The 20,348-nt window shown below is 31.4% G+C and overlaps 1 protein-coding gene across 1 annotated transcript; it reads left to right on the top strand.

Moving 5' to 3' along the window:
• The first annotated feature begins 401 nt into the window (after positions 1–401).
• LOC137891982 (tripartite motif-containing protein 16-like protein) lies at positions 402–2,385 on the top strand. Its single transcript, XM_068736860.1, has one exon. The coding sequence runs from the start codon at positions 426–428 to the stop codon at positions 1,794–1,796; it is 1,371 nt and encodes a 456-aa protein (XP_068592961.1). The 5' UTR covers positions 402–425; the 3' UTR covers positions 1,797–2,385.
• The last annotated feature ends 17,963 nt before the right edge of the window (positions 2,386–20,348 follow it).

The raw sequence follows: 20,348 nt of genomic DNA, 5'->3' as shown, positions 1-20,348 counted from the left end.
ATGGCTTCATGTTTGTCTATAACTCTTCCTCTGAGGAGACAAGAAATATTTAACAACTGAAGAAATGAAATGTTTTCAAACGTGGGAGCAGGTTTCATCCGAGGCTCCGTTTTGTAAATGAGGGAACAAAGTTCACATTCACAGCACTGCTCCTCTTCCCGGAATGAAGCACAGCTCGATAACCCCTCCTTCTTCCTCCTGCTCTCCAACACAGCCGGCTCCACTCTGTCCACAGATTTCCTGGTTCCCTCCCCTTCAGATCTACAGTTTTAAAGATGGGTGTAACCAACATGGTGGTGAAGAGATAGAGCTGACAGGCTCCATTCACTGAACAAACACATGTTGTTCAGATCAGAAGATCAGAAGATCATAGGTCGCTTTCTAGTGAAGTGAAACTCAGACAGTCGTTGTTATTGAGAGATGAAATGGCGCAGAAAGGAGTCCAGCTGGATCGGGAAACCTTCTCTTGTTCCATCTGTCTGGATCTACTGAAGGATCCGGTGACTACTCCCTGTGGACACAGCTACTGCATGAACTGTATTAAAACCCACTGGGATGAAGAGGAGGAGAAGCAACTCCACAGCTGCCCTCAGTGTAGGCAGACCTTCACACCGAGGCCTGTCCTCCTGAAAAACACCATGTTAGCAGTTTTAGTGGAGGAGCTGAAGAACACTGGACTACAAGCCGAGCACAAAGGCCACGACACAGTCTCGGCTGCAGCAGAGAGGCAGAGAGAGCTGGAGGTGAGTCGGCTAAGCATCCAGCAGAGAATCCAGGACAGAGAGAAATACGTGAAGCTGCTTCAACAGGAGGCGGAGGCCGTCAATCGCTCCGCCGACGAAGCGGTGAAGGACAGCAAGAAGATCTTCGCCGAGCTGATCCGTCTCATGGAGAAAAGAAGCGTCGATGTGAAGCAGCAGGTCAGATCCCAGCAGAAAAGCGAAGTGAGTCGAGTCAAAGAGCTTCAGGAGAAGCTGGAGCAGGAGATCTCTGAGCTGAAGAGGAAAGACGCTGAGCTGCAGAAGCTCTCGCACACAGAGGATCTCAACCGGTTCCTACACAACTACCCCTCACTGTCGCCACTCGTCGATATCCGTCCTCTGAGCTACTTTGAGGATGTGACGGCGGCCGTCTCAGAAGTCAGAGATAAACTACAGGACGTTCTGAGAGAGAAGTGGACAAACGTCTCACTGGCAGTGACTGAAGTGGACGTTTTACTGTCACACCCACAAGCAGAGGCCAAGACCAGAGCTGGATTCTTAAGATATTCACGAGAAATCAAACTGGATCCAAACACAGCACACACAAAGGTGTTATTGTCCGAGGGGAACAGAAAAGCAACAGTTACGAGTGAACAGCAGTCTTATTCTAGTCAACCAGACCGATTCACTCGATATTGTCAGGTCCTGAGTAGAGAGAGTCTGACCGGACGTTGTTACTGGGAGGTGGAGTGGAGAGGACGACGAGTTTATGTAGCAGTCGCATACAAGAACATGAGCAAAACAGGGAGCTCTAACAAATATAGATTTGGATCGAACGACAACTCTTGGGCGTTGCGTTGTGACACAAACGGTTCTACGTTTTGGCACAACGACGTCCAAACTCCCGTCTCTGGTCCTCGGTCCTCCAGAGTAGGAGTGTACCTGGATCACAGTGCAGGTACTCTGTCCTTCTACAGCGTCTCTGAAACCATGACTCTCCTCCACACAGTCCAGACCACGTTCACTCAGCCCCTCTATGCTGGACTTTGCTTTTATTGTTTTGCGGATGCTGCCGAGTTCTGTAAACTCAAATAGGTAGAAGTGAACAGCAAATTAACTTCTGTGTTTTAATTCGTAAACTCATTTTTGTGTCTAGATTGATTAAGATTGATTTTAGTGAAATTACGTTTATTTTCGATAACAAATTAAATGTTGTTGTTGCTGTTTTTTTAATCGCTATTCAAAAGAGGTACCATGAGGTATTATATGACTAATTATTATAATCAAAACATTCATTATTCTCTTTCACAAAACTGAGATTCTGGTTGAACAAATGTATTACGAGGATGCAGTGAATGTGTTTATTGGTTCAAGAATGAACAAAGTCTTTTCTTCTCGTCTTATTTACAGGGTTTCATACAAGGCTGATGGATAAAATGTGAAACTAATATCAGAGTATAAGTGAGTCAGTTTTCCTCCTGAAACAGCACAAAGTACAGAGTTCATGTTTAGAGCAGAAGAGCTTGTGTCAGTCTGTCTCTGTCCTTTAAACTGTCCTCATGAAAACGTCTTTGTCTCAGAGAAAGGAGCAGAGTTTGAAATCACATATCGCCTCTAACAACAACATTCTGTTTGTGCACTAAGTTAATAAAGAGGATGTATTACAGAGACATAAACAAATATATTAAATGAAATACATTTGCAATACTATGACTTTTTTCAACATGCTATACTATGATTTTTTTCAACATGCTGTCCTATGACTTCTTTAATGTCTTTTTTTCAACATGCTGTCCTATGACTTCTTTAATGTCTTTTTTTCAACATGCTGTCCTATGACTTCTTTAATGTCTTTTTTTCAACATGCTGTAAGGGAGACTGTGGATAAGTGGAGAGCAGGGCCGTCCTTCAATCAGAAGATTTGTGGTTCGAATCCTGCCTCTGATAATCACATGTTGATGTGTCCTTGAGCAAGACACTTACTTTGGATTTTCAACATGTATACAATGATTTTTTTCGACATGCTAGGTTATGACTTTTTTCGACATGCTATGTTTTGACTTTTTTCAACATGCTATACTATGACTTTTTTCAACATGCTATACTATTGTTTTTTTCAACATGCTATACTATGACTTCTTGAATGACTTTTTTTCAACATGCTGTTAGGACGACTGTGGATAGGTGGAGAGCAGGGCCGTCCTTCAACCAGAGGATTGGCGGTTCAATTCCCGGCTAAGCTAATTGCATGTTGATGTGTCCTTGAGCAAGACACTTACTTTGGATTTGCAACAGGCTATACTATGACTTTTTTCGACATGCTATACTATGACTTTTTTTTTAACATTTATACAATTACTTTTTTCGACATGCTATGCTATGACTTTTTTCGACATGCTATACTATGACTTTTTTTTTAACATTTATACAATGACTTTTTTCGACATGCTATAATATGACTTTTTCGACATGCTATACTATGACTTTTTTTTTAACATTTATACAATGACTTTTTTCGACATGCTATACTATGACTTTTTTCGACATGCTATAATATGACTTTTTCGACATGCTATACTATGATTTTTTTAAAACATGCTATACTATGACTTTTTTCAACATGCTATAATATGACTTTTTCGACATGCTATACTTTGACTTTTTTTCAACATGCTGTAAGAACGACTGTGGATAGGTGGAGAGCAGGGCCGTCCTTCAACCAGAGGATTGGCGGTTCGATTCCCGGCTAAGCTAATTGCATGTTGATGTGTCCTTGAGCAAGACACTTACTTTGGATTTGCAACAGGCTATACTATGATTTTTTTCGACGTGCTAAACTATGACTTTTTTTTCGACATGCTATGCTATGACTTTTTTTCGACATGCTATACTCTGACTTTTTTTTCGACATGCTATACTATGACTTTTTTCGACATGCTATACTATGACTTTTTTTGACATGCTATAATATGACTTTTTTTTCGACATGCTATACTATGACTTTTTTCGACATGCTATACTATGACTTTTTTTGACATGCTACACTATGACTTTTTTTTGAGAGGCAATACTAGGACTTTTTTTTCGACAGGCTATACTATGATTTTTTTCGACAGGCTATACTATGACTTTTTTCGACGTGCTAAACTATGACTTTGTTTTCGATATGCTATACTATGACTTTTTTTTCGACAGGCTATACTATGACTTTTTTCAACATGCTATACTATGACTTTTTTCGACATGCTATACTATGACTTTTTTCGACATGCTATACTATGACTTTTTTTGACATGCTATACTATGACTTTTTTTTGAGAGGCTATACTAGGACTTTTTTTTCGACAGGCTATACTATGATTTTTTTCGACAGGCTATACTATGACTTTTTTCGACGTGCTAAACTATGACTTTGTTTTCGATATGCTATACTATGACTTTTTTCGACAGGCTATACTATGACTTTTTTTGACATGCTATAATATAACTTTTTTTTCGACAGGCTATACTATGACTTTTTTCGACATGCTATACTATGACTTTTTTCGACGTGCTAAACTATGACTTTGTTTTCGACATGCTATACTATGACTTTTTTTTCGACAGGCTATACTGTGACTTTTTTTGACGTGCTAAACTATGACTTTTTTTTCGACAGGCTATACTATGACTTTCTTCGACGTGCTAAACTATGACTTTTTTTTCGAAATGCTATACTATGACTTTTTCGACAAGCTATACTATGACTTTTTGACAGCTATACTATGACTTTTTTTTCGACATGCTATACTATGACTTTTTTTTTTACATTTATACTATGACTTTTTTTTTACATTTATACAATCACTTTTTTCGACATGCCATACTATGACTTTTTTCAACAGGCTATACTATGACTTCTTTTTCGACAGGCTATACTATGACTTTTTTTTCAACATGCTATACTATGACTTTTTTTTTTACATTTATACTATGACTTTTTTTTTACATTTATACTATGACTTTTTTTTTACATTTATACAATGACTTTTTTCGACATGCTATACTATGACTTTTTTCAACAGGCTATACTATGATTTTTCTCGACATGTTATACTATGACTTTTTTCGACATGCTATACTATGACTTTTTTTTCGACAGGCTATACTATGACTTTTTTTTTTACATTTATACTATGACTTTTTTTTTACATTTATACTATGACTTTTTTTTTACATTTATACAATGACTTTTTTCGACATGCTATACTATGACTTTTTTCAACAGGCAATACTATGATTTTTCTCGACATGCTATACTATGACTTTTTTCGACATGCTATACTATGACTTTTTTTTCGACAGGCTATACTAAGACTTTTTTTTCAACATGCTATACTATGACTTTTTTTTTTACATTTATACTATGACTTTTTTTTTACATTTAAACTATGACTTTTTTTTACATTTATACAATGACTTTTTTCGACATGCTATAATATGACTTTTTTCAACAGGCTATACTATGATTTTTCTCGAAATGTTATACTATGACTTTTTTCGACATGCTATACTATGACTTTTTTTTCGACAGACTATACTATGACTTTTTTTTCGACATGATATACTATGACTTTTTTTTCGACAGGCTATACTATGACTTTTTTCGACATGCCATACTATGACTTTTTTTTCGACATGCTATACTATGACTTTTTTTTCGACTTGCTATACTATGACTTTTTTTTCGACATGCTATACTATGACTTTTTTTTCGACTTGCTATACTATGACTTTTTTTTCGACTTGCTATACTATGACTTTTTTCGACATGCTATCATCTGACTTTTTTTCAACATACTATACTATGACTTTTTTCGACATGCTATACTATGACTTTTTTTTCGACAGGCTATACTATGACTTTTTTTTCGACAGGCTATACTATGACTTTTTTCGACAGGCTATACTATCACTTTTTTCGACATGCTACACTATGACATTTTTCGACATGCTATACTATGACTTTTTTCGACATGCTATACTATGACTTTTTTCAACATGCAATATTATGACTTTTTTTTTTACATTTATACAATGACTTTTTTCGACGTGGTAAACTATGACTTTTTTTCGACAGGCTATACTATGACTTTTTTTTTACATTTATACAATGACTTTTTTCGACATGCTATACTATGACTTTTTTCAACAGGCTATACTATGATTTTTCTCGACATGTTATACTATGACTTTTTTCGACATGCTATACTATGACTTTTTTTTCGACAGGCTATACTATGACTTTTTTTTTTACATTTATACTATGACTTTTTTTTTACATTTATACTATGACTTTTTTTTTACATTTATACAATGACTTTTTTCGACATGCTATACTATGACTTTTTTCAACAGGCAATACTATGATTTTTCTCGACATGCTATACTATGACTTTTTTCGACATGCTATACTATGACTTTTTTTTCGACAGGCTATACTAAGACTTTTTTTTCAACATGCTATACTATGACTTTTTTTTTTACATTTATACTATGACTTTTTTTTTACATTTAAACTATGACTTTTTTTTACATTTATACAATGACTTTTTTCGACATGCTATAATATGACTTTTTTCAACAGGCTATACTATGATTTTTCTCGAAATGTTATACTATGACTTTTTTCGACATGCTATACTATGACTTTTTTTTCGACAGACTATACTATGACTTTTTTTTCGACATGATATACTATGACTTTTTTTTCGACAGGCTATACTATGACTTTTTTCGACATGCCATACTATGACTTTTTTTTCGACATGCTATACTATGACTTTTTTTTCGACTTGCTATACTATGACTTTTTTCGACATGCTATCATCTGACTTTTTTTCAACATACTATACTATGACTTTTTTCGACATGCTATACTATGACTTTTTTTTCGACAGGCTATACTATGACTTTTTTTTCGACAGGCTATACTATGACTTTTTTCGACAGGCTATACTATCACTTTTTTCGACATGCTACACTATGACATTTTTCGACATGCTATACTATGACTTTTTTCGACATGCTATACTATGACTTTTTTCGACATGCTATACAATGATTTTTTTCGACATCCTATCCTATTATTTTTTTTCTACATGCTATACTATGACTTTTTTCAACATGCTATACTATAACTTTTTTTTTTACATTTATACAATGACTTTTTTCGACATGCTATACTATGACTTTTTTCGACATGCTATACTATGACTTTTTTCAACATGCAATATTATGACTTTTTTTTTTACATTTATACAATGACTTTTTTCGACGTGGTAAACTATGACTTTTTTTCGACAGGCTATACTATAACTTTTTTTTTACATTTATACAATGACTTTTTTCAACATGCTATACTATGACTTTTTTCAACATGCTATACTATGACTTTTTTTTTACATTTATACAATGACTTTATTCAACATGCTATACTATGACTTTTTTCGACATGCTATACTATGACTTTTTTCGACAGGCTATACTATGATTTTTTTTGACAGGCTATACTATGACTTTTTTCGACATGCTATGCTATGACTTTTTTGACATGCTATACTATGACTTTTTTTTTTACTTTTATACTATAACTTTTTTCGACATGCTATACTATGACTTTTTTGACATGCTATACTATGACTTTTTTCGACATGCTATACTATGACTTTTTTTGACAGGCTATATTATGACTTTTTTCAACATGCTATACTATGACTTTTTTCAACATGAAATACTATGACTTTTTTTTACTTTTATACAATGACTTTTTTCGACATGCTATACTATGACTTTTTTTGACAGGCTATACTATGATTTTTTTCGACATGCTATACTATGACTTTTTTTTCGACAGGCTATACTATGACTTTTTCGACGTGCTAAACTATGACTTTTTTTTCGACATGCTAAACTATGACTTTTTTTTCGACAGGCTATACTATGACTTTTTTCAACATGAAATACTATGACTTTTTTTTTACTTTTATACAATGACTTTTTTCGACATGCTATACTATGACTTTTTTGACATGCTATACTATGACTTTTTTCGACATGCTATACTATGACTTTTTTTGACAGGCTATACTATGACTTTTTTCAACATGCTATACTATGACTTTTTTCAACATGAAATACTATGACTTTTTTTTTACTTTTATACAATGACTTTTTTCGACATGCTATACTATGACTTTTTTTGACAGGCTATACTATGATTTTTTTCGACATGCTATACTATGACTTTTTTTTCGACAGGCTATACTATGACTTCTTTCGACGTGCTAAACTATGATTTTTTTCGACATGCTATACTATGACTTTTTTTTTACATTTATAAAATGACTTTTTTCGACAGGCTATACTATGATTTTTTTCGACATGCTATACTATGACTTTTTTCAACATGCTATACTATGACTTTTTTCGACATGCTATCATCTGACTTTTTTTCAACATACTATACTATGACTTTTTTCGACATGCTATACTATGACTTTTTTTTCGACAGGCTATACTATGACTTTTTTTTCGACAGGCTATACTATGACTTTTTTCGACAGGCTATACTATCACTTTTTTCGACATGCTACACTATGACATTTTTCGACATGCTATACTATGACTTTTTTCGACATGCTATACTATGACTTTTTTCGACATGCTATACAATGATTTTTTTCGACATCCTATCCTATTATTTTTTTTCTACATGCTATACTATGACTTTTTTCAACATGCTATACTATGACTTTTTTTTTTACATTTATACAATGACTTTTTTCGACATGCTATACTATGACTTTTTTCGACATGCTATACTATGACTTTTTTCGACATGCTATACTATGACTTTTTTCAACATGCAATATTATGACTTTTTTTTTTACATTTATACAATGACTTTTTTCGACGTGGTAAACTATGACTTTTTTTCGACAGGCTATACTATAACTTTTTTTTTACATTTATACAATGACTTTTTTCGACATGCTATACTATGACTTTTTTCGACATGCTATACTATGACTTTTTTCGACATGCTATACTATGACTTTTTTCGACATGCTATACAATGATTTTTTTCGACATCCTATCCTATTATTTTTTTTCTACATGCTATACTATGACTTTTTTCAACATGCTATACTATGACTTTTTTTTTTACATTTATACAATGACTTTTTTCGACATGCTATACTATGACTTTTTTCGACATGCTATACTATGACTTTTTTCAACATGCAATATTATGACTTTTTTTTTTACATTTATACAATGACTTTTTTCGACGTGGTAAACTATGACTTTTTTTCGACAGGCTATACTATAACTTTTTTTTTACATTTATACAATGACTTTTTTCGACATGCTATACTATGACTTTTTTCAACATGCTATACTATGACTTTTTTTTTTACATTTATACAATGACTTTATTCAACATGCTATACTATGACTTTTTTCGACAGGCTATACTATGATTTTTTTTGACAGGCTATACTATGACTTTTTTCGACATGCTATGCTATGACTTTTTTGACATGCTATACTATGACTTTTTTTTTTACTTTTATACTATAACTTTTTTCGACATGCTATACTATGACTTTTTTGACATGCTATACTATGACTTTTTTCGACATGCTATACTATGACTTTTTTTGACAGGCTATATTATGACTTTTTTCAACATGCTATACTATGACTTTTTTCAACATGAAATACTATGACTTTTTTTTACTTTTATACAATGACTTTTTTCGACATGCTATACTATGACTTTTTTTGACAGGCTATACTATGATTTTTTTCGACATGCTATACTATGACTTTTTTTTCGACAGGCTATACTATGACTTTTTCGACGTGCTAAACTATGACTTTTTTTTCGACATGCTAAACTATGACTTTTTTTTCGACAGGCTATACTATGACTTTTTTCAACATGAAATACTATGACTTTTTTTTACTTTTATACAATGACTTTTTTCGACATGCTATACTATGACTTTTTTGACATGCTATACTATGACTTTTTTCGACATGCTATACTATGACTTTTTTTGACAGGCTATACTATGACTTTTTTCAACATGCTATACTATGACTTTTTTCAACATGAAATACTATGACTTTTTTTTTACTTTTATACAATGACTTTTTTCGACATGCTATACTATGACTTTTTTTGACAGGCTATACTATGATTTTTTTCGACATGCTATACTATGACTTTTTTTTCGACAGGCTATACTATGACTTCTTTCGACGTGCTAAACTATGATTTTTTTCGACATGCTATACTATGACTTTTTTTTTACATTTATAAAATGACTTTTTTCGACAGGCTATACTATGATTTTTTTCGACATGCTATACTATGACTTTTTTCAACATGCTATACTATGACTTTTTTCGACATGCCATACTGACTTTTTTCAACATGCTGTCCCATGACTTCTTTAATGTCTTTTTTTCAACATGCTGTAAAGGCGACTGTGGATAAGTGGAGAGCAGGGCCGTCCTTCAATCAGAAAATTTGCGGTTCGAATCCTGCCTCTGATAATCACATGTTGATGTGTCCTTGAGCAAGACACTTACTTTGGATTTCCAACATGTATACAATGACTTTTTTCGACATGCTAGGTTATGACTTTTTTCGACATGCTATGTTTTGACTTTTTTCAACATGCTATACTATGACTTTTTTCAACATGCTATACTATGACTTTTTTCGACATGCTATAATATAACTTTTTTTACGACAGGCTATACTATGACTTTTTTTGACAGGCTATACTATGACTTTTTTTTTCGACAGGCTATACTGTGACTTTTTTTTCGACAGGCTATACTATGACTTTTTTTTCGACAGGTTATACTATGACTTTTTTTTCGACATGCTATACTATGACTTTTTTTTCGACAGGCTATACTATGACTTTTTTCGACATGCTAAACTATGACTTTTTTTTCGACATGCTATACTATGACTTTTTTTGACATGCTATACTATGACTTTTTTCGACATGCTATACTATGACTTTTTTCGACATGCTATACTATGACTTTTTTCGACATGCTATACTATGACTTTTTTCAACATGCTATACTATGATTTTTTTCGACATGCTATACTATGACTTTTTTTTTACATTTATAAAATGACTTTTTTCGACATGCTATACTATGATTTTTTTCGACATGCTATACTATGACTTTTTTCAACATGCTATACTATGACTTTTTTCGACATGTCATACTGACTTTTTTCAACATGCTGTCCCATGACTTCTTTAATGTCTTTTTTTCAACATGCTGTAAAGGCGACTGTGGATAAGTGGAGAGCAGGGCCGTCCTTCAATCAGAAAATTTGCGGTTCGAATCCTGCCTCTGATAATCACATGTTGATGTGTCCTTGAGCAAGACACTTACTTTGGATTTCCAACATGTATACAATGACTTTTTTCGACATGCTAGGTTATGACATTTTTCGACATGCTATGTTTTGACTTTTTTCAACATGCTATACTATGACTTTTTTCAACATGCTATACTATGACTTTTTTCGACATGCTATAATATAACTTTTTTTACGACAGGCTATACTATGACTTTTTTTGACAGGCTATACTATGACTTTTTTTTTCGACAGGCTATACTGTGACTTTTTTTTCGACAGGCTATACTATGACTTTTTTTTCGACAGGCTATACTATGACTTTTTTCGACATGCTATACTATGACTTTTTTCGACATGCTATGCTATGACTTTTTTGACATGCTATACTATGACTTTTTTCGACATGCTATACTATGACTTTTTTCGACATGCTATGCTATGACTTTTTTGACATGCTATACTATGACTTTTTTCGACATGCTATACTATGACTTTTTTTGACAGGCTATACTATGACTTTTTTCAACATGCTATACTATTACTTTTTTCAAAATGAAATACTATGACTTTTTTTTTACTTTTATACAATGACTTTTTTCGACATGCTATACTATGACTTTTTTGACATGCTATACTATGACTTTTTTCAACATGCTATACTATGACTTTTTTTTTTACATTTATACAATGACTTTTTTCGACATGCTATACTATGACTTTTTTCGACATGCTATACTCTGACTTTTTTCAACATGCAAAATTATGACTTTTTTTTTTACATTTATACAATGACTTTTTTCGACATGCTATTCTATGACTTTTTTCGACATGCTATACTATGACTTTTTTCGACAGGCTATACTATGATTTTTTTCGACATGCTATACTATGACTTTTTTCGACATGCTATACTATGACTTTTTTCGACATGCTATGCTATGACTTTTTTGACATGCTATACTATGACTTTTTTCGACATGCTATACTATGACTTTTTTTGACAGGCTATACTATGACTTTTTTCAACATGCTATACTATTACTTTTTCAAAATGAAATACTATGACTTTTTTTTTACTTTTATACAATGACTTTTTTCGACATGCTATACTATGACTTTTTTGACATGCTATACTATGACTTTTTTCGACATGCTATACTATGACTTTTTTTGACAGGCTATACTATGACTTTTTTCAACATGCTATACTATGACTTTTTTCAACATGAAATACTATGACTTTTTTTTTTACTTTTATACAATGACTTTTTTCGACATGCTATACTATGACTTTTTTTGACAGGCTATACTATGATTTTTTTTGACATGCTATACTATGACTTTTTTTTCGACAGGCTATACTATGACTTTTTTCGACATGCTATACTATGACTTTTTTCGACATGCTATACTATGACTTTTTTCGACATGCTATACAATGATTTTTTTCGACATCCTATCCTATTATTTTTTTTCTACATGCTATACTATGACTTTTTTCAACATGCTATACTATGACTTTTTTTTTTACATTTATACAATGACTTTTTTCGACATGCTATACTATGACTTTTTTCGACATGCTATACTATGACTTTTTTCAACATGCAATATTATGACTTTTTTTTTTACATTTATACAATGACTTTTTTCGACGTGGTAAACTATGACTTTTTTTCGACAGGCTATACTATAACTTTTTTTTTACATTTATACAATGACTTTTTTCGACATGCTATACTATGACTTTTTTCAACATGCTATACTATGACTTTTTTTTTTACATTTATACAATGACTTTATTCAACATGCTATACTATGACTTTTTTCGACAGGCTATACTATGATTTTTTTTGACAGGCTATACTATGACTTTTTTCGACATGCTATGCTATGACTTTTTTGACATGCTATACTATGACTTTTTTTTTTACTTTTATACTATAACTTTTTTCGACATGCTATACTATGACTTTTTTGACATGCTATACTATGACTTTTTTCGACATGCTATACTATGACTTTTTTTGACAGGCTATATTATGACTTTTTTCAACATGCTATACTATGACTTTTTTCAACATGAAATACTATGACTTTTTTTTACTTTTATACAATGACTTTTTTCGACATGCTATACTATGACTTTTTTTGACAGGCTATACTATGATTTTTTTCGACATGCTATACTATGACTTTTTTTTCGACAGGCTATACTATGACTTTTTCGACGTGCTAAACTATGACTTTTTTTTCGACATGCTAAACTATGACTTTTTTTTCGACAGGCTATACTATGACTTTTTTCAACATGAAATACTATGACTTTTTTTTACTTTTATACAATGACTTTTTTCGACATGCTATACTATGACTTTTTTGACATGCTATACTATGACTTTTTTCGACATGCTATACTATGACTTTTTTTGACAGGCTATACTATGACTTTTTTCAACATGCTATACTATGACTTTTTTCAACATGAAATACTATGACTTTTTTTTTACTTTTATACAATGACTTTTTTCGACATGCTATACTATGACTTTTTTTGACAGGCTATACTATGATTTTTTTCGACATGCTATACTATGACTTTTTTTTCGACAGGCTATACTATGACTTCTTTCGACGTGCTAAACTATGATTTTTTTCGACATGCTATACTATGACTTTTTTTTTACATTTATAAAATGACTTTTTTCGACAGGCTATACTATGATTTTTTTCGACATGCTATACTATGACTTTTTTCAACATGCTATACTATGACTTTTTTCGACATGCCATACTGACTTTTTTCAACATGCTGTCCCATGACTTCTTTAATGTCTTTTTTTCAACATGCTGTAAAGGCGACTGTGGATAAGTGGAGAGCAGGGCCGTCCTTCAATCAGAAAATTTGCGGTTCGAATCCTGCCTCTGATAATCACATGTTGATGTGTCCTTGAGCAAGACACTTACTTTGGATTTCCAACATGTATACAATGACTTTTTTCGACATGCTAGGTTATGACTTTTTTCGACATGCTATGTTTTGACTTTTTTCAACATGCTATACTATGACTTTTTTCAACATGCTATACTATGACTTTTTTCGACATGCTATAATATAACTTTTTTTACGACAGGCTATACTATGACTTTTTTTGACAGGCTATACTATGACTTTTTTTTTCGACAGGCTATACTGTGACTTTTTTTTCGACAGGCTATACTATGACTTTTTTTTCGACAGGTTATACTATGACTTTTTTTTCGACATGCTATACTATGACTTTTTTTTCGACAGGCTATACTATGACTTTTTTCGACATGCTAAACTATGACTTTTTTTTCGACATGCTATACTATGACTTTTTTTGACATGCTATACTATGACTTTTTTCGACATGCTATACTATGACTTTTTTCGACATGCTATACTATGACTTTTTTCGACATGCTATACTATGACTTTTTTCAACATGCTATACTATGATTTTTTTCGACATGCTATACTATGACTTTTTTTTTACATTTATAAAATGACTTTTTTCGACATGCTATACTATGATTTTTTTCGACATGCTATACTATGACTTTTTTCAACATGCTATACTATGACTTTTTTCGACATGTCATACTGACTTTTTTCAACATGCTGTCCCATGACTTCTTTAATGTCTTTTTTTCAACATGCTGTAAAGGCGACTGTGGATAAGTGGAGAGCAGGGCCGTCCTTCAATCAGAAAATTTGCGGTTCGAATCCTGCCTCTGATAATCACATGTTGATGTGTCCTTGAGCAAGACACTTACTTTGGATTTCCAACATGTATACAATGACTTTTTTCGACATGCTAGGTTATGACATTTTTCGACATGCTATGTTTTGACTTTTTTCAACATGCTATACTATGACTTTTTTCAACATGCTATACTATGACTTTTTTCGACATGCTATAATATAACTTTTTTTACGACAGGCTATACTATGACTTTTTTTGACAGGCTATACTATGACTTTTTTTTTCGACAGGCTATACTGTGACTTTTTTTTCGACAGGCTATACTATGACTTTTTTTTCGACAGGCTATACTATGACTTTTTTCGACATGCTATACTATGACTTTTTTCGACATGCTATGCTATGACTTTTTTGACATGCTATACTATGACTTTTTTCGACATGCTATACTATGACTTTTTTCGACATGCTATGCTATGACTTTTTTGACATGCTATACTATGACTTTTTTCGACATGCTATACTATGACTTTTTTTGACAGGCTATACTATGACTTTTTTCAACATGCTATACTATTACTTTTTTCAAAATGAAATACTATGACTTTTTTTTTACTTTTATACAATGACTTTTTTCGACATGCTATACTATGACTTTTTTGACATGCTATACTATGACTTTTTTCAACATGCTATACTATGACTTTTTTTTTTACATTTATACAATGACTTTTTTCGACATGCTATACTATGACTTTTTTCGACATGCTATACTCTGACTTTTTTCAACATGCAAAATTATGACTTTTTTTTTTACATTTATACAATGACTTTTTTCGACATGCTATTCTATGACTTTTTTCGACATGCTATACTATGACTTTTTTCGACAGGCTATACTATGATTTTTTTCGACATGCTATACTATGACTTTTTTCGACATGCTATACTATGACTTTTTTCGACATGCTATGCTATGACTTTTTTGACATGCTATACTATGACTTTTTTCGACATGCTATACTATGACTTTTTTTGACAGGCTATACTATGACTTTTTTCAACATGCTATACTATTACTTTTTCAAAATGAAATACTATGACTTTTTTTTTACTTTTATACAATGACTTTTTTCGACATGCTATACTATGACTTTTTTGACATGCTATACTATGACTTTTTTCGACATGCTATACTATGACTTTTTTTGACAGGCTATACTATGACTTTTTTCAACATGCTATACTATGACTTTTTTCAACATGAAATACTATGACTTTTTTTTTTACTTTTATACAATGACTTTTTTCGACATGCTATACTATGACTTTTTTTGACAGGCTATACTATGATTTTTTTTGACATGCTATACTATGACTTTTTTTTCGACAGGCTATACTATGACTTTTTTCGACGTGCTAAACTATGACATTTTTTTCGACATGCTATACTATGACTTTTTGACATGCTATACTATGACTTTTTTCGACATGCTATACTATGACTTTTTTTTTACATTTATAAAATGACTTTTTTCGACAGGCTATACTATGATTTTTTTCGACATGCTATACTATGACTTTTTTCAACATGCTATACTAAGACTTTTTTTCGACATGCTATACTAAGACTTTTTTTTCGACATGCTATACTATGACTTTTTTCGACATGCTATACTAAGACTTTTTTTTCGACATGCTATACTATGATTTTTCTTGACATACTATACTATGACTTTTTTCGACAGGCTATACTATGACTTTTTTCGACATGCTATAATATGACTTTTTTCGACATGCTATACTATGACTTTTTTTTTTACATTTATACAATGACTTTTTTCGACATGCTATACTATGACTTTTTTCGACATGCTATACTATGACTTTTTTCAACATGCAATATTATGACTTTTTTTTTTACATTTATACAATGACTTTTTTCGACGTGGTAAACTATGACTTTTTTTCGACAGGCTATACTATAACTTTTTTTTTACATTTATACAATGACTTTTTTCGACATGCTATACTATGACTTTTTTCAACATGCTATACTATGACTTTTTTTTTACATTTATACAATGACTTTATTCAACATGCTATACTATGACTTTTTTCGACATGCTATACTATGACTTTTTTCGACAGGCTATACTATGATTTTTTTTGACAGGCTATACTATGACTTTTTTCGACATGCTATGCTATGACTTTTTTGACATGCTATACTATGACTTTTTTTTTTACTTTTATACTATAACTTTTTTCGACATGCTATACTATGACTTTTTTGACATGCTATACTATGACTTTTTTCGACATGCTATACTATGACTTTTTTTGACAGGCTATATTATGACTTTTTTCAACATGCTATACTATGACTTTTTTCAACATGAAATACTATGACTTTTTTTTACTTTTATACAATGACTTTTTTCGACATGCTATACTATGACTTTTTTTGACAGGCTATACTATGATTTTTTTCGACATGCTATACTATGACTTTTTTTTCGACAGGCTATACTATGACTTTTTCGACGTGCTAAACTATGACTTTTTTTTCGACATGCTAAACTATGACTTTTTTTTCGACAGGCTATACTATGACTTTTTTCAACATGAAATACTATGACTTTTTTTTTACTTTTATACAATGACTTTTTTCGACATGCTATACTATGACTTTTTTGACATGCTATACTATGACTTTTTTCGACATGCTATACTATGACTTTTTTTGACAGGCTATACTATGACTTTTTTCAACATGCTATACTATGACTTTTTTCAACATGAAATACTATGACTTTTTTTTTACTTTTATACAATGACTTTTTTCGACATGCTATACTATGACTTTTTTTGACAGGCTATACTATGATTTTTTTCGACATGCTATACTATGACTTTTTTTTCGACAGGCTATACTATGACTTCTTTCGACGTGCTAAACTATGATTTTTTTCGACATGCTATACTATGACTTTTTTTTTACATTTATAAAATGACTTTTTTCGACATGCTATACTATGACTTTTTTCAACATGCTATACTATGACTTTTTTCGACATGCTATCATCTGACTTTTTTTCAACATACTATACTATGACTTTTTTCGACATGCTATACTATGACTTTTTTTTCGACAGGCTATACTATGACTTTTTTTTCGACAGGCTATACTATGACTTTTTTCGACAGGCTATACTATCACTTTTTTCGACATGCTACACTATGACATTTTTCGACATGCTATACTATGACTTTTTTCGACATGCTATACTATGACTTTTTTCGACATGCTATACAATGTTTTTTTTCGACATCCTATCCTATTATTTTTTTTCTACATGCTATACTATGACTTTTTTCAACATGCTATACTATGACTTTTTTTTTTACATTTATACAATGACTTTTTTCGACATGCTATACTATGACTTTTTTCAACATGCAATATTATGACTTTTTTTTTTACATTTATACAATGACTTTTTTCGACGTGGTAAACTATGACTTTTTTTCGACAGGCTATACTATAACTTTTTTTTTACATTTATACAATGACTTTTTTCGACATGCTATACTATGACTTTTTTCGACATGCTATACTATGACTTTTTTCGACATGCTATACTATGACTTTTTTCGACATGCTATACAATGATTTTTTTCGACATCCTATCCTATTATTTTTTTTCTACATGCTATACTATGACTTTTTTCGACATGCTATACTATGACTTTTTTTTTTACATTTATACAATGACTTTTTTCGACATGCTATACTATGACTTTTTTCGACATGCTATACTATGACTTTTTTCAACATGCAATATTATGACTTTTTTTTTTACATTTATACAATGACTTTTTTCGACATGCTATACTATGACTTTTTTCGACATGCTATACTATGACTTTTTTCGACATGCTATACTATGACTTTTTTCGACATGCTATACAATGATTTTTTTCGACATCCTATCCTATTATTTTTTTTCTACATGCTATACTATGACTTTTTTCGACATGCTATACTATGACTTTTTTTTTTACATTTATACAATGACTTTTTTCGACATGCTATACTATGACTTTTTTCGACATGCTATACTATGACTTTTTTCGACATGCTATACTATTACTTTTTTTGACAGGCTATATTATGACTTTTTTCAACATGCTATACTATGACTTTTTTCAACATGAAATACTATGACTTTTTTTTACTTTTATACAATGACTTTTTTCGACATGCTATACTATGACTTTTTTTGACAGGCTATACTATGATTTTTTTCGACATGCTATACTATGACTTTTTTTTCGACAGGCTATACTATGACTTTTTCGACGTGCTAAACTATGACTTTTTTTTCGACATGCTAAACTATGACTTTTTTTTCTACATGCTATACTATGACTTTTTTCAACATGCTATACTATGACTTTTTTTTTTACATTTATACAATGACTTTTTTCGACATGCTATACTATGACTTTTTTCGACATGCTATACTATGACTTTTTTCAACATGCAATATTATGACTTTTTTTTTTACATTTATACAATGACTTTTTTCGACGTGGTAAACTATGACTTTTTTTCGACAGGCTATACTATAACTTTTTTTTTACATTTATACAATGACTTTTTTCGACATGCTATACTATGACTTTTTTCGACATGCTATACTATGACTTTTTTCGACATGCTATACTATGACTTTTTTCGACATGCTATACAATGATTTTTTTCGACATCCTATCCTATTATTTTTTTTCTACATGCTATACTATGACTTTTTTCAACATGCTATACTATGACTTTTTTTTTTACATTTATACAATGACTTTTTTCGACATGCTATACTATGACTTTTTTCGACATGCTATACTATGACTTTTTTCAACATGCAATATTATGACTTTTTTTTTTACATTTATACAATGACTTTTTTCGACGTGGTAAACTATGACTTTTTTTCGACAGGCTATACTATAACTTTTTTTTTACATTTATACAATGACTTTTTTCGACATGCTATACTATGACTTTTTTCAACATGCTATACTATGACTTTTTTTTTTACATTTATACAATGACTTTATTCAACATGCTATACTATGACTTTTTTCGACAGGCTATACTATGATTTTTTTTGACAGGCTATACTATGACTTTTTTCGACATGCTATGCTATGACTTTTTTGACATGCTATACTATGACTTTTTTTTTTACTTTTATACTATAACTTTTTTCGACATGCTATACTATGACTTTTTTGACATGCTATACTATGACTTTTTTCGACATGCTATACTATGACTTTTTTTGACAGGCTATACTATGACTTTTTTCAACATGCTATACTATGACTTTTTTCAACATGAAATACTATGACTTTTTTTTTACTTTTATACAATGACTTTTTTCGACATGCTATACTATGACT

The sequence above is a fragment of the Cebidichthys violaceus genome, unplaced genomic scaffold, assembly GCF_023349555.1.
Source record: "Cebidichthys violaceus isolate CVI_PGR_0920_01 unplaced genomic scaffold, fCebVio1.0.p SCAF_73, whole genome shotgun sequence".
Lineage (NCBI taxonomy): Eukaryota > Metazoa > Chordata > Actinopteri > Perciformes > Stichaeidae > Cebidichthys > Cebidichthys violaceus.
The sequence above is the reverse complement of the archived record's forward strand: the minus strand, read 5'-3'. Positions and strand labels throughout refer to the sequence as shown.

What these genes read in the sequence shown, in the direction of transcription:
- LOC137891982 (XM_068736860.1), top strand. Translation starts at nt 426, where the DNA reads ATGGCGCAGAAAGGAGTCCAGCTGGATCGGGAAACCTTCTCTTGTTCC.